This window comes from Lethenteron reissneri, chromosome 62 (genome assembly GCF_015708825.2).
Source record: "Lethenteron reissneri isolate LAM-NWPU_2019-01 chromosome 62, ASM1570882v1, whole genome shotgun sequence".
In the NCBI taxonomy this organism is placed as follows: Eukaryota; Metazoa; Chordata; class Hyperoartia; order Petromyzontiformes; family Petromyzontidae; genus Lethenteron; species Lethenteron reissneri.
The window spans coordinates 4738020-4755165 of NC_083840.1; the positions used below are offsets into that span (position 1 = coordinate 4738020).

The following is a 17146-nucleotide window of genomic DNA, read 5'->3' on the forward strand; positions in this document are numbered from 1 at the left end:
AATGAACTCAACCGTCATTAGGTTTTCCCAGGGCTTGTGTTAACGCTGACTGTGCCATTAATCTGTTATTGTTTTAAAATTGTTGTGTTCATAAGATTGGTAACAGTTTAACACGGCTTGCTCGTGTGTGTGGGGGGGGGGGGGGGTAATAAGCCCTCGCTTAACGCATTCACGCGATAAAGCGTCGTCGCTATAAGGCGCGGTCCTTCTATTAGGGAACACTTTTTGCACAACACTAAACGCGCATAGTTATAACGCTGAACGTGCACCGTCATAACGCTGAACGTGTACAGTTATAACTTGAAATGTGTACAGCTTATATATATATGCTCCAAGCTCGTGTGCTTTTTCATTCAGACTCTGTCGCCTCGACGGACCTGGTTTTCACCTGAGGACGGCTGCTTGCGTTGTGGCCGAAACGTCGTGAGAATAATTTTATTATGTTTTATTTTTGTTATTTTATTATTTCCCTTCTACGTGACTTTACCGAAAGAACCGAGAAGATGAACGTGAAATGTGTACAGTTATAACGCGGAACGTGCACCGGTATAATGCAGAAGGTGCACCATTATAACGCAGAACATGCTCCGTTATAATGCGGTAACGGTGAATCGGTAACGCAGAGCGATACGGTAACCCCTTATTTACCTGTCCCCGCCATCTCACCACATCTTGTGCGTAGGAGTATTGACACCGTACCTCGACAAGCTTTATCGCTACTCCCTTACTTACGGGGAAAATAGTTTTCGCTCAACTTGTCAGGAACGCATCTACTACCGCTACTACCGCGTTAAACGAGGACTCGCCGTCCCGTACACGCAAACAGACCTGAGTTTAAAACTCTGGTAAATGTTCACCGAGTTACATTCCAGAGTGAATTTGTTTTTTTTTCTTGGTTCTTTCGGTAAAGTCACGTTGAAGGGAAATAATAAAATAACAAAAATAAAACATAATAAAATAATTCTCACGACGTTTCGGCCACAACGCAAGCAGCCGTCCTCAGGTGAAGAACAGGTCTGTCGGGAAGACAGCGTCTGAATGAAACACCCCAGGCTTGGCAGCGTATATTTAAGCTGCTGGGTTGGAGGGGGAAGAGCGCCTTGACAAAATAATTTGCATATCAAGATGAATTTACATATTTATGAAATGCGTAGGAGGTGGCCGGGGGGTTTCAAAGTAATATTATGCCCGTGTATTATGCAGGATTAGCAGCATCAATCCCTGCAGTCACGAAAGTTTTAAATCGAAATTGAATTTGTTTTATTTTTGTTCACCACAATCACATTGCAGACACCTTGAACATTGAAGCATCCTGTATTGCACTCTCTGGCATAGCGCCCCCTAACGCCAGGAGGAGGGTAGAGCAGGTGACGCGCCAATTCGTTGCTCGTGGAGAGACAGTGCTCTGACTAGCGGCCAGAAGTGGTAACTGCGGGTGTGAGAACAGCATTGGCAGAAAGAAAGACAGATACAGGCAGTCCTCTACTTACGATGGAGATGCGTTACGACGACTCCCATCGTAAGTCGAAAATATCGCAAGTCGAAGATGGCCTCGCCTACCCAGGAGTCTTAAAGAATGGTGATAATTTAGAAAAACAGAGCAATTTACAGTACCGTACTGTATAAACTATATACTGTATGTATTTATTAATTACAATACTGTATTGCACAGTAAAATGTAAAGGAAAAAAAATGTTAATTCTTAGCCTACCTATATGAACTGCAATTTAATATAAAGTTTTTTCAGGAAACAATCCTATCTGCTATAAAAAAAAACTTTTAACATGCATTGCACGTATCATATCATGGTAACCCTAAAATGAAATCGCTAAAGCTACGTATCACACAAGGTGGGAGATGCGTACAGTATATCCCGGCAGCGTCTCAACGTACAGTATCGTACCTCGTACGCTGCTGCGTTTGCCTGCCGCGCAAAATTTAAAATATTTTACAATTTTGTCATATCGCTATCGCCATCGTAAGATCGAAATATCGTAAGTCGGACCATCGTAACTCAGGGACTATCTGTACATGGTAGAGCAGAGGTCGCAATCGGGTACCCGATACCCGTACCCTACCCAATATCCGGCTACCCGTACCCGGCCAGGTACGGGTATCCGTTTGCGACCCTGGTGCGGCCGGGTACGGGTACGGGTAGGCCGTGAGTCACTGGTGAGTAACCGTTTGTCACTCATTTCCCAACATCTTGTCTCTTCTCACAATTCAAGTTCCTAGAATCAACCGACCCGCGCCTGCAACATGGCTTCATCCCAGAGGTCGCAATCGGGTACCCGATACCCGTACCCTACCCGTACCCGGGTAGGGTACGGGTAGGCCGGGTACGGGTACCCATTTGCGACCCTGGTGCGGCTGGGTACGGGTATGGGTAAGGAATCAAAACCCGTTTGCGACCTCTGCGGTAGAGCGACCACAAGGGGGATATCTGGGCCAAGGGTCAGAGCAGTGACATGCGGTGAGGTCAATGGCTGGGGAGGCACTGGCTAGTGTCAGAGCCAGATTCACACACTGAGGGAGGCGTGTCCTCACTGAGGGGGCGTGTTAGACACGTCCTCCTCAGTGAGGTAGATGTGTAAACTGCCTCCCCTGGTGCTTTTTCATTGCAGTTTCATGACGAGACCAGCGAGCCTAAATATCTTTATACACGTACGTGAAATAAGTTAGCTGGAGTATTGAAGGCGAGGACATGAAATGAAGGGGTCTACAAACATTAGGTTGGTGACATACTGAGATAGTAACAGGCACGCGCTTATTGCCCGCACTCCATCCAGTTACTGAGGGGTTGCGCAATCAGAGGGGAGGCTGAGCTCGTCGCTGCCTCACCTCTCGTCTCTTCCTGTATTTGCAGCGGAGCTCCGCAAATTTGGCGATTTTGACTTTGAAAATGATTGGAATCGTACAGAAATGACATTTATAACACAGATCAGTGGAAAAATCTTGCTATTTATTTTATTTCATTAGTTTTTTACTTTTCGTAACAGCTATTTTCATTGGTGCATTACAGGTGAGGCTCTGCCTCCCCTGCCTCCCCTGCCTCCCCTGACCGCACGTCCCTGGGACAGAGAGGAGATCCATCTGGGAGGTCCCTGAACCAGCTGGAGAGTTCGAGAAAGTGGGCGTGGCCAGGACGGAGCCAGGCCCACGCTGGGAGGATATAAGGGAGCGACGAACGGGGTTCTGGGCTGTCGTGGGGGGTCGGAGTCCTGGTCGTCGTTGCTGTCGTCTTTGTCATCGCTTCGTCGTCATCGTCGCTAGATAGTCAGCCAGCGATCTAGTCAAGTCGGCGCCGTCGAGCTAGACTGTCAGCGTTGTATTCCGTGCTGCCGAGTTGTCGTCATGTGAGTGTGAGGTTAATAAAGGAGAAGCCTCTGTAGTTAACGTCTACAGAGTCGTTGCACTGCGGTAGCACAGCACGAGCTGGTTGTCTGTTGGAGAGTAAATCCACGACATTTACAATCTGAGTGCGACGTTTCGCCAGTAATTACATCTAGCATCGGCACGTTCTGTTTACGTGACACCAGGGGCGGTTTCTTCATTAGGGCGATTGGGCAACGCACCACCAATGTCATTCAACCACAGAGTTACGCTAGCCGTTATTGTGCCTCTGGATATAGTCCAATCAGCGTCATGTCACGTTCTGTGGAGTACCGCCTCTTTTTGGGCGATTTCACTCTGGCTGAGAATCGCCCAGAGTGTTCCCATAGACTTACATTCAAAGATGGTTTTTTTCGAACGGCGGGCGCTCCAATGCATTCTCTATGGCTTCCGGGAGGGCTCGCACTAACGTGCTTACGTCATCATACGTAAGCACGTTTCAGTCAACAATATTATTTGTCGCCACCTAGTGGAATCTTTAATAAAAGAAACTGAGTGGATTGTAATAATAGTGAGTATAGAAACAAACAAGATGTATTGTAAGAGTCACTTTATTTTTCATTAATATTAAACAAGTGAAGTTGCCTTTACATGCTTAAGCTTTTAATTTATCCATTGCATGGGTGGACCTTATCTTTATCAATCATCCAGACATTTGCCCCCCCTGAGAGATTTTGCAGGAGCCGCCACTGCGCGACACAATCTTATGGGTGGTGGCGGGTTTAACGACACATTTATGCTTGAGAATAGGTTTCCCCTTTTTTTCTGGCAACAAAACAGTTGTGATAAGATGTTAAAACACCAAACTGAAACCTATTTACAAGGAATCATGTCTGCATTAACCACGATACTTGTGGTTAGAATGCAAACAAAAAACACACTCTGATAATAAATGCATTGTCCTTGAAACTGATTGGTCCACACCAGAGACGGCTTTCTTTTGAGCCTTGACCCAATTGGTGCTCGAACAGAGGACGCCAAAAGGCGTACAGCTCAAAGACAATGCACTATCAAAGTAATGAGGGCTCGGGGTGAACATCTACATCATTAGACCTCCTTTGGCAGTACCAAAATATAATAATAGGGTTTTCCCCTTTTTTCTGGCAACAAAACTGAAACCTTTTTACAAGGAATCATGTCGACATCAACCACAATACTTGTGGTCAAAATGCAAACAAAAAACACACTCTGATAATATATGCATTGTCCTTGAAACTGATTGGTCCACACCAGAGACAGCTTTCTTTTGAGCCTCGTCTCAAAACGGCGTTAGACCAGAGGACGCCAAAAGGCGTACGTTTATATTTACGCGATCTAACCCAAAAAAACCTCTGTTATGGATTACATCGGTCGTGAAAGCCCTGCTACGTGTTAAACAACTTCCTCTGTTTCATCAAACCCCATGCGTTTAAATGTCGATTTAAAGCTTTCGTGACTGCAGGGATTCATCTTCTTGGTTCTTTCGGTAAAGTCACGTAGAAGGTAAATAATAAAATAATAAAAATAAAACATAATAGAATACAATTCTCACGACGTTTCGGCCACAACGACTTTCTGACAGACCTGTTCTTCACCTGAGTACGGCTGCTTGCGTTGTGGCCGAAACGTCGTGAGAATTGTATTTTATTATGTTTTATTTTTATTATTTTATTATTTCCTTTCTACGTGACTTCACCGAAAGAACCAAGAAGATGAACCCCATGCGTTTGTTCACATTGTACATTCTTTTTTGACCATTGAAAATCAAAGCAGGCAGGGGGGGGCAAGGCTGCATGCGTTAAGGTTAAGAACTCTACAGCGTTGGCGAGTTGGTGCTGATGATATCCCACACCCACCCACCAACACCTCGTTGTGTGTCACCACCGTGCCAGCCTTCCGTAGGTGTTGCTGACTCGCTACTGCTGCGACAAACAGCAAACTTACTACCACCAGCACTCCTAAAACGGTCTGTTACAGGCTACACGGGGGATCTTTGTCTTTGTGAATTGCTGATGTAGAGCGGAAGGAAGGAAGTTGCCGTGGTCTGATTTCTCTGTCGAGAAGCAAACTCCAGCCTTGTTTATCCAGACGCGTGGACACGCGGAGACACCGGAGGCGCAGAGGGACACAGAGACACCGGGCGATACGGAGAAACAAGGGGACACAGAGACATAGAGACACCGGGAGACACGGAGACAGAGACACCGAGAGACACAGAGACACCTTGCGACACGGAGAAACAAAGGAACACAGAGACATAGAGACACCGGGAGACAGATACGGTGATCCGGAGACACGGAGACGCAGAGAGACACCGGGCAACACAAAGACACGGATACACCGGAGACGCAGATAGACATAGAGACACGGAGACACCTCGCGACACGGATAAACAAGAAGACACAGGGACATAGAGACACCGGGAGACACGGAGATACGGAGACATCGGAGACGCAGATTGACACAGAGACTCCGGGAGACAGAGACATCGGAGACATCGACACACATTGCAAGTGTACAGACATACACACTGGCACACCCAGACACACACACACACAAACTGATACACATGAGCACACTGACGTACGTACACACACAGACATACACACTTAGGTATGCACACAGGTCTGCAGACACGTACACACACACAGACACATCGGGATACACACGGACAGACACAGACGCACACACGCCCCCTATCAATGTCTTTCCAAGCGCTTTTTTTCTACCAGATTTAAACGACAAATTGGAAAATGTTGCCTATTCAAGAGATCGTCACTAGGGAACAGTTAAATGTAAGTACTATGTGTGTGTGTGGATATGCGTGTGTGTAGATGGCCTACCACCCTCTCGTGTGCCGTGCCGGCCTTCATTGGTGCTGCTGCTACTCGCTAACAGCACTTACCCCAACAGTCTATTAAGGCTATACGGGAATCTTTGTCTTTGTGTGGGTGAGTAGGTGAGTGAGTAGGTTAGTGAGTGGGTGGTGTGAGTAGATGAGTGGGTGAGTGAGTGGGTGGTGTGAGTAAGTAGATGAGTGAGTGGGTGAGTGAGTTGGTGAGTGAGTTTGTGGGTGGGTGAGTGAGTGAGCGAGTGGGTGAGTGAGTCAGTGAGTGCGTGAGTGAGTGGGTGAGTGAGTGGGTGGGTGAGTGAGTGAGTGGGTGAGTGAGTGTGTGTGGCTGAGTTGGAGATAGGGTGACAATAGTGCCTGTGTATGTGCGTGGGTGAGTGAGTGGTCGACTCAGCCTAAAATGAGTACCTGGCGCGGTGTGTAAAATACCATCGCCACTGGGAAGACAAAGGCGGCCGGGCGTGGTGCTGGCTACCCACCCCATCGCGTGCCGTTCTGGCCTTCATAGGTGCTGCTCGCTAACAGCACTTGCCCCAACAGTCTGTTAAAGCTATACGGGGAACTTTTGTCTTTGTGCGGGGAACGGTGGCGTGACGGTTATGGTGCAATGCTGAGTCTATGGGTAGTGTTGAATCTATGGGCAGTTTCGATTTAAAGCTTTCGTGACTGCAGGGATTCATCTTCTTGGTTCTTTCGGTAAAGTCACGTAGAAGGGAAGTAATAAAATAATAAAAATAAAACATAATATGGGCAGTGTTGAGTCCATGGGCATTGTTGAGTCCATGGGCAGTGATGAGTCCATGGGCAGTGATAAGTCTATGGGCAATGTTGAGTCCATGGGCAGTGTTGAGTCCATGGGCAGTGTTGAGTCTATGGCCAGTGATGAGTCTATGGACAGTGACGAGTCTATGGTGCAGTGTTGTGTCCATGGGCAGTGTTGAGTCTATGGCCAGTGATGAGTCTATGGACAGTGATGAGTCTATGGTGCAGTGTTTAGTCTATGAGGCAGTGTTGAGTCTATGGGCAGTGTTGTATGTATGTTGAACTTATTTCGCACCGTACGTAGACAACCGTGCTAATCGGAGTTGCAGGGTTGGGGGGGGGATAACAAACTAGACACACACAAAGCAGTTCGCCCGACAGCGGGATTGAGGGTGATGAAGTATAAATAGACAGTAGGAGCAGCAGTAGCAGCGCCACGTAATTTGTTTCAAATTCACACGGACAAAAACAGCCCAAGTCTGGAATGAAACCGAGGTCCCTCTCTGGCTGCGAGGGGTAACGAGTGTTACCCTGTGTGCCACCAACCCACCCTGCCATCCAAAATAATAATAACACTTGTCAACACACTTTTTCTGGCATAAGGTATTCCAACGGTTTTAAGGTAATTTTGGGGTGCTGATTCCAAATCTGGCATCAGTTTTTGTCTATCACATCAGGTTTTTGAGATATAAAATATTACATTTTCAATAAAAACTGCAGAAGAAAAATATTCAATAAATGTGGATATCTACATAAATGATATTATAAGCATACTATCCTAAAAATACAGCACCATATTTTAACACTAAAGCAGTCACTGACTCGCAACAACTTGCAATCATAAGTGACAATCAATGAAATCAATGAAAATGGGGTATGCCGATAGCATAAAAATGAGATGTGATAGAGCAAATCTGAGATCAGATTTGGAATCGGCACCCTGAAATTAGTCTAGAACAGCTGCAAAAGTCCAGGCCAGAAAAAAATGTTTTTTTGTTGTTGTTGACCAGTGTAATAATAGTGCGTGATGTTAGCGGTTAGCGCTCCGAACCCGGCGTCCCGAGTTCGACTCCCCACGCTCGCGGGACGATGATCTGAAGCAGTTCCTGGGACCCTCCCCCCTCCGCTAAGATCTACTGGGGAGCCATGAACGCGTTACCTCGGTGCGGTGTGGAGAAGAATGAGAAACCCAACACCCCATGAGCGCCTCGGCAAAACAAAAATTGGCGACCCGGGCGTTGTGGCGTTTGTGGCCACGCGAGCCGCCGACATCGAATTCCGTGCAGAACTTCATGGGGTGGTTCATTCTAGATTTGAAGTTTTCGTGACTGCAAGGATCCATAGCCCCCGGCATTTCTCCTACTTTAGTAAAAAAAATTCTAGCTGTGATTTTCACACCTGATGATGATTGCTTGTGTTGCAATCGAAACGTCGTGATTTAATTTAGTTTTTTTTCTATTTATTTTTACCTACGTGACTTTACCGAAAGAACTCAAGAGTATTCATGGGGTGGTTTTCCGCTCGCTATCACAGACATCTATCCCACCGTGCCATCAAAAACACCCAGCAACAGCAACATCAGCAACACCACCACCACCCAAAAAAACACGCAAACGTGACAGCCACCGATCCCCAGGGGATGAATTAAATTCCGCGGGGATATTTTTGTGTTGTTGACTCTCTGCCCCCCATCTCTATCTCTCTCGGCTTCACGAACCCACGGGCGCCTTGAGGGGACATGGCAACTCCTTGCACTTCATCCGCCCATCGTAAAATCCCACGCGGTTTCCCCCACCCACCGACCCACCGACCCTCCACACCCTCCACTCCCACCACCCTCCCACCCTGGGGAATACTTTTCGCGCGTATCCGTTATAACGCGGAACGCGCGGCCGTTATAACGCGGAACGCATGCCCGTTATAGCGCGGAACGCGCGGCCGTTATAACACGAAACGCATGCTCGTTATAACGCGGTTCCCGAGCGCTTGCGTGTATGTGTGTCTGTGTGTCTGTACGCGTGTGTGTGTCTGTGTCTGTACGCGCGTGTGAGTGTGTTTGTGTGTCTGTACGCGTGTGTGTCTGTGTGTCTGTACGCGTGTGTGTGTCTGTGTGTCTGTACGCGCGTGCGTGTGTCTGTACGCGCGTGAGTGTGTGTGTGTCTGTGTGTCTGTACGCGCGTGTGAGTGTGTCTGTACGTGCGTGTGAGTGTGTGTGTCTGTACGCGCGTGTGTGTCTGTGTGTCTGTGAGTGTGTCTGTGTGTCTGTACGCGTGTGTGAGTGTGTCTGTGTGTCTGTACGTGCGTGTGTGTGTCTGTGTGTCTGTACGCGTGTGTGAGTGTGTCTGTGTGTCTGTACGCGCGTGTGAGTGTGGGGAGTGGTAGTGTAGCTGTTAGCGTGCTGCGCTACAAACCTGGCAACCCGGGTTCGATTCCCGTTCACGGCCAACATCAGTGACGATTGTATGAATCGGTCCTGAGCCTCCCCTAGGTCGACTCAGCCTCAAATAAGTACCTGGTGCGATGTGTAAACATCGCCATTGGAGAGACAAAGGCGGCCGGGCGTGGTGTTGGCCACCCACCCCCTCGTGTGCCGTGCAGGCCTTCATAGGTGCTCGCTAACAGCACTTGCCCCTACAGTCTGTTACAGGCTACACGGGGGATCTTTGATCTTTGTGTGTCTGTACGCGCGTGCGCTGTGAGGGGGTTCAGCAAGTTGGGGGTCATCGCCAGCACGCTGACCGGGGAGTTTGGGGATTCCTTGGGGATGGATGAGTGAGGCTCATTATCTCAGGGACGCGATATGGGTGTTCTAATTTACAGCCAACGGGGAGGGGGCGTGGGTGAGGTCACTGCTACGTGCAAAAGCAAAGGTCCCCCGTATAGCCTTTGTAAAGAGGCTGCACGGGAAGCAAGTGCTGTTAGAGAGTAGCAGCACGGTTGGCTCGCGATGCCCGGTCGGGTGGTTTGATGGGTGGCAAGATGTGAACGCGGGCAGATAGAGGGACAGGGCAGGACATGCGGACAGACGGATGGGCTGAGGGACAGGTGGGCAGAAAGACACGGGCAGACACGGGCGCAGACAAGCGGACAACAACAACCGCCATTCGCCACTAAGTAGCGGTGATGTCACCACGACGCTTGTGCCAGGCCATATGCACCTTGAGGCCACGTGAAGTGTCGAACGCCCGCTGGCAGAAGGTCACGGGGCAGACCCAGCAGGTCCCACGGGTCGACTGACTGAGATGAGTGAGACGAGTGGCTGATGCACCACCTGTGCCCCCGACTGTGCCAAGTTGCTGTGCTTTAGCCACCCGGCGCTCCGCGGACACACACAGACATACAGACAAGTGGACATACAGACAAGCAGACACACACAGACATACAGACAGACATTTCAGTTTTCAGTTTCAGGTATAACCCTGAGAGCCACGCGGCTCTTGACTCGGGATCAACCGCGACAAAACAAAAACATGAACAAGAAACATCTTAAAGTGAACTACGCGCAACAGAAAAATCCTGGGCAAAACGGCAAAGTCTTCCAGAAAGAAAACACCGCATTTCAACGATCCCATGCAGACAAGCGCACAGACACGGGCAGAAACACAGGCAGACACACACACACAGACAGGACACACACACACACACAGCCACAGAGAGGCGATGTTTATTTCTCAGCATTGCGTGTTGTTTGCTACAGGAAGAGAGATCGACGCGATCAAAATACCCGGGGCTTTGCTCTCCTGCACCCAAATCTGGTTCCACCCATCACCGCCACCGCCGCTCGTTCCCCCGGGGTCACGGATAGAAGTTCGTGCGGGAATTATTTCTTTATTTGCGTTCTCAGCTCGTCGGGCTGTGAGCTTGTGGGCTGCCACCACCACCACCGTCGTCTGTCCGCCCCGCATCCCACAGACACAGAGAGGAGTGCTGAGTGGGGAGAGACGCGGGGGTAGGGGGAGACTTGGGGGAGACACAGGGAGACACGGGGGAGACGAGGGGGAGACACGGGGGGAGACACAGGGAGACGTGGGAGAGACGTGGGGAGACACGGGGAGACCTGGGGGAGACACGGGGGAGACGCGGGGAGACACAAGGAGACACGGGAGAGACACGGGGAGACCTGGGGGAATACGTGGGGGAGACACAGGGGAGACCTGGGACAGACACGGGGAGACGCGGGGAGACACACAGGGAGACACAGGGAGACTTGGGGAAGACGCTGAGAGACGATACGGAGAGACGCGGGGAGAGACGCGGAGAGACAGGGGGGAGACACGGGTGGGACCTGGGAGAGACGCTGAGAGACGCTACACGGAGAGACGCGGGGAGAGACACAGAGAGACACGGAGAGACAGGGGGAGAGACATAGGGGGGACCTGGGGGAGACCTGGGGGAGACGCTGAGAGACGACACGGAGAGACGCGGGGAGACGCGGGGAGAGGCGCAGAGTCGTGGCATGGGCCGACTCTGCACGTTTTTTTCCAGCTTTCGAACTCGCGAGCGACGGACGGTCATTTACCTGCAGGTTAGTTTGGGGGGGGGGGCGCGTGGTGGGGTAAAGTGTGGGTACCCCCCCCGTACATCACCTCCAAGACGCATTGGTGTGTGAGAGAGTGGTGTGTGCGTGTGTGTACATAAGCACTGGGGAGACAAAGGCGGCCGGGCGTGGTTCTGGCCACCCCACCGCCCATAGTGTGCCGTGCCGGCCTTGGTTGTATAGGCGTATAAGATAAAGATAAAGATCCCCCGTATAGCCTTAACAGACTGTAGGGGCAAGTGCTGTTAGCGAGCACCTATGAAGGCCGGAACGGTACACGAGGGGGTGGGTGGCCAGCACCACGCCCGACCGCCTTTGTCTCCCCAGTGGCGATGTTTACACACCGCACCAGGTACTCATTTAAGGCTGAGTCGACCTAGGGGAGGCCCAGGGCCGGTTCAGATAATCGTCACTGGTGTTAGCCGTGAGCGGGAATTGAATTCAGGTCGCCAGGTTCGTAGCGCAGCGCGCTGACCGCTACACTACCGCTCCCCTAGGCGTATGCACACACACACACAGGTGTACAGGGTGTGCTTCAAAAACATGTGAACACTTCTGAGAATTTGCAACGACGCCACGGGAAAAGTGCGGCCTCCTTACGCGTTGACAGCGATGGCGAAACACACGTAGGAGAGATTATTTGAGTTTTTGAAGCTATTAACGTTACATCCTCTTGGTTCTTTCGGTAAAGTAACGTAGGTAAAGAAAATAAGAAATAAAAAATTAAAGATAAAAATAAATAAAATTAAGAAAATTAATACTGTTGCAATCGAAACGTCGTGATTTAATTTGATTAATTTTATCTTTTATTTAGTATTTTATTTGTATTTTTTTATTTTCTTTACCTACGCGACTTTACCGAAATAACCAAGAGTATATGGATCCTTGCAGTCACGAAAACTTCACATCTAGAACTATTAACGTTACATTTGAAACGTCACGGGACTCAAATTGTAAATGTCGTGGATTTACTCTCCAACACACCGGTGGCCTGAAGTAGTCAAATAATTGGCGTTCTGTTCACGTGACAAACCTTACTGGCTGTGTCGGGTGGTGGAGGGTTACGACACATTTATACTTACGCGATCTAACCCAAAAACCTTTATTATGAATGCATTTGTTATCACATTACACTTGTATTATCCGTTCTTTTCCATTAAAAACGATAGGTCCCCTATAAGTGTTAAAACATTTCTAAAGTACCCTGTATATGTACATATGCGTGTGTGTATCATGGGACCGTTTGCCGGTGTCAAAGTATGAAACATAAGAACAGGTTTTACCCTTGCTGGCAAGGCCGTAATTCTAATATAAATTATAATTTTAGTAATTATAACATAAATTATATTAAAATTACAATTATATTGGAGGGAGGGACACACCCCCCCCCCCAAATATTCAAATATGCTCGAAATGCCCCCCCCGCCCCCGCAATATATTGCTATAAAATAGATTTCTGTTGATATGATTGTGGTTATGGTTGTACTTTATTAATCCCTAATCCCTGCCATTACATACAATGAAACAAGAAAAGATAAAAAAAAGAAAAACAGAGCAATGTAATACAATACTCTATTAGACATTATTGTTTGAAAAAATAAATAAAAAGTCCATCCTGCGTGTTAGTGAATTGTTTTATATTTTAGGCAGGAAATTCGTTTTCAAATTTCTATTTTTTTTTCTGTGGGGGGGGGGGACCCCAGACCCCCTGAACGATTTGGTCCCCCCCAATGTTGACCCCATGGCTACGGCCTGGCTTTCTGGCAATACAACAGGAGGTGTATGAAGATGTTCAAACACTAAATAGGAACATTTTGGAAGGAATCAAGTTACCGCAGTGACCACACACGGCACTTGAGGCGAGCATGCAAACAAAAGATGCAATCTTCTTAGTTCTTTCGGTAAAGTCACGTAGAAGGGAAATAATAAAATAATACAAATTAAACATAATAAGATACAGTTCTCACGACGTTTCGGCCACAACGCAAGCAGCCGTCCTCAGGTGAAGAACAGGTCTGTCGGAAAGACAGCGTCAGACCTGTTCTTCACCTGAAGACGGCTGCTTGCGTTGTGGCCGAAACGTCGTGAGAACTGTATTTTATTATGTTTAATTTTTATTATTTTATTATTTCCCTACTACATGACTTTACCTAAAGAACCAAGAAGATGAATCCCTGCAGTCACGAAAGCTTTAAAACAAAACATGCAATAATAATAAGAATATATGGGCATTGTCTTTGAAACTGATTGTCCTACACAAGAGAAAGCCTTCCTGATGATGGCATTGTCTCACCACCAGTGTCGGACCAGAGAACGCCAAAAGTTGTCTATTCGGCGTTTGAACATTTTAACACAACTCCTGTTTGACTGCCATAAAAGGTTGTTATTGTTATTTCCCATACATTGATACTGGCATAACGGTCTCTCGTGATATAGCGTTGCTCACCCCTAGCTCTCAATGTTCTGATACGTGTGCCATTGTCTTACTGTTCGCCTTGTGGCATTCTCTGCTCTGACGCTGGTACAGAGACAAAGTCATAAAGACGGCTGTCTCTGTTGGAGGCCAATCCGTTTCAAAGACAACGCTTGCAGTATCATCAGAGCCATGTACTGTTTGCATGTGCACCACACGCCCTATGTGTGGTTAATGCAGTGCTGGGTTACTTGCAAAAGGTTGAACCTATTTGGTGTTTGATCATCTTAACACAACTCCTGTGTTATTGCCAGAAAGGGGAAAACCTATTATTATTTCTCATGCGTATGTGTGTGTGTTTGTTTCATGTCTGTGTGTGTGTCCGAGTTATGTTATAATGCAGTGTAGAATGTCATCGAATTACGAACACACGCACTTACGAACCGGCTTCCAATATATTTAGTTTAATATTGCGCTTATAACGCGAACTCGCGAGAAGTAATGAGTCAGCCTCGTGCTGGGAGTGAGCGATGTTGTGTGTGTGTGTATTAAAGTGTGTGTGTGTGTATGAAAGTGTGTGTGTATGCAAGTGCGTGTGTGTATGAAAGTGTGTGTGTATGAAAGTGTGTGTGTGTATGAAAGTGTGTGTGTGTATGAAAGTGTGTGTATGAAAGTGTGTGTGTATGAAAGTGTGTGTGTATGAAAGTGTGTGTGTGTGTATGAAAGTGTGTGTGTATGAAAGTGCGTGTGTGTATGAAAGTGTGTGTGTATGAAAGTGTGTGTGTGTATGAAAGTGTGTGTGTGTATGAAAGTGTGTGTATGAAAGTGTGTGTGTATAAAAGTGTGTGTGTATTAAAGTGTGTGTGTGTGTGTGTGTATGAAAGTGTGTGTGTATGCAAGTGCGTGTGTGTATGAAAGTGTGTGTGTATGAAAGTGTGTGTGTGTATGAAAGTGTGTGTATGAAAGTGTGTGTGTATGAAAGTGTGTGTGTATGAAAGTGTGTGTGTGTATGAAAGTGTGTGTGTGTGGGGAGTGGTAGTGTAGTGGTTAGCGCAATCATTACGCTACGAACCTGGCCACCCGGGTTCAATTCCTGCTCACGGCCAACTCCAGTGACGATTATCTGAACCGGTCCTGGGCCTCCCCTAGGTCGACTCAGCCTCAAATGAGTACCTTGTGCAGTGGGGAGGAAACATCACCACTGGGGAGACAAAGGCGGTCGGGCGTGGTGCTGGCCACCCACCCCCTCGTGTGCCGTGTCGGCCTTCATAGGTGATTGCTAACAGCACTTGCCCCAACAGTCTGTTACAGGCTACACGGGGGATATTTGTCTTTGTTGTATGAATGTGCGAGAGTGTGGTGTGTGTGTGTGGTGTGTGTGTGGTGTGTGTGTGCGAGTGATCTGTGTGTGTGTGAGAGTGTTGTGTGTGTGTAGTCGTACACACACACACACCCAGCAACTCCCCACACATCCGCATTTAGCTGGAAAACAGGTGCACGCCTATAGCAGATTTCCTGTCCCATGCACGGATTCATGACCCGAGCACTTGCAGCATAACACCAGCCAGTCGTACACAACAAAGGCAAAGATCCCCCGTGTAGCCTTACCAGACTGTTGGGGCAAGTGCTGTTAGCGAGTAGCAGCACACTCACACATAAAGACAAAGATCCCCCGCGTAGCCTTACCAGACTGTTGGGGCAAGTGCTGTTAGCGAGTAGCAGCACCTATGGCACACGAGGTGGATGGATGGCCAGCACCAACCCCGGCCGCCTTTGTCTCCCCAGTGGCGATGTTATTACGCACTCTTATTATTATTATGGATGGCAGGGTGGGTAACACTCGTTAACCCTCGCAGCCAGAGAGACCTCGGTTTGATTCCAGACCTGGGCTGTTTTTGTCCGTGTGAAGTTGAAACGAATTAGGTGGCGCTGCTGCTGCTCTTATTGTCTATTTATACTTCATCATCCTCGACTCCGCTGTCGGGCGAACTGCTTTGTGTGTGTCTAGTTTGGTGTGCCCCCCCCCCCCCGCAACTCCGATTAGCACGGTTGGCTACGTACGGTGCGAAAGAAGTTCAACATACATATAACACTGCCCATAGACTCAACACTGCCCATAGACTCAACACTGCCCATAGACTCAACACTGCCCATAGACTCAATACTGCCCATAGACTCAACACTACCCATAGACTCAACACTACCCATAGACTCAACACTGCCCATAGACTCAACACTGCCCATAGACTCAACACTGCCCCATAGACTCAACACTGCCCATAGACTCAATGCTGCCCATAGACTCATCACTGCCCATAGACTCAACACTGCCCATAGACTCAACACTGCCCATAGACTCAACACTGCCCATAGACTCAATACTGCCCATAGACTCAACACTGCCCATAGACTCAACACTACCCATAGACTCAACACTACCCATAGACTCAACACTGCCCATAGACTCAACACTGCCCATAGACTCAACACTGCCCATAGACTCAACACTGCCCATAGACTCAACACTGCCCATAGACTCAACACTACCCATAGACTCAACACTACCCATAGACTCAACACTGCCCATAGACTCAACACTGCCCATAGACTCAACACTGCCCCATAGACTCAACACTGCCCATAGACACAATACTGCCCATAGACTCATCACTGCCCATAGACTCAACACTGCCCATGGACTCAACACTGCCCATAGACTCAACACTGCCCATATACTCAATACTGCCCATAGACTCAACACTGCCCATAGACTCATCACTGCCCATAGACTCATCACTGCCCATAGACTCAACACTGCCCATAGACTCATCACTGTACCATTGACTCATCACTGCACCATAGACTCAACACTGCACCATAGACTCAGCACTGCGCCATAGACTCATCACTGCCCATAGACTCAACACTGCACCATAGACTCAACACTGCACCATAGACTCAACACTGCACCATAGACTCAACACTGCACCATAGACTCAACATTGCACCATAGACTCAACACTGCACCATAGACTCAACACTGCACCATAGACTCAACATTGCACCATAGACTCAACACTGCACCATAGACTCAACACTGCACCATAGACTCAGCACTGCCCCATCGACTGTTTGTTGTTTTCGTGTTTAGTTGTGTTGTCCTTCCTCTGCACCTCCGATAAACACGCTTGGCTACGTACGGTGCGAACGA

The 17146-nt window shown here is 48.3% G+C and overlaps 1 protein-coding gene across 2 annotated transcripts in view; it reads left to right on the forward strand.

Moving 5' to 3' along the window:
• The first annotated feature begins 5330 nt into the window (after positions 1 to 5330).
• LOC133358484 (pleckstrin homology-like domain family B member 1) overlaps positions 5331 to 17146 on the forward strand; it is a 53816-nt gene continuing 42000 nt past the window's right edge. The window contains exon 1 of one of the 2 annotated variants that reach the window (XM_061576814.1): positions 5331 to 6167. In XM_061576814.1, coding sequence (XP_061432798.1) covers positions 6126 to 6167 — 42 coding nt within the window. In that variant the 5' untranslated portion in view covers positions 5331 to 6125. Of the gene's footprint in view, positions 6168 to 11395; positions 11511 to 17146 lie in introns of those variants that run through there. The other variant, XM_061576813.1, reaches the window with a different exon arrangement.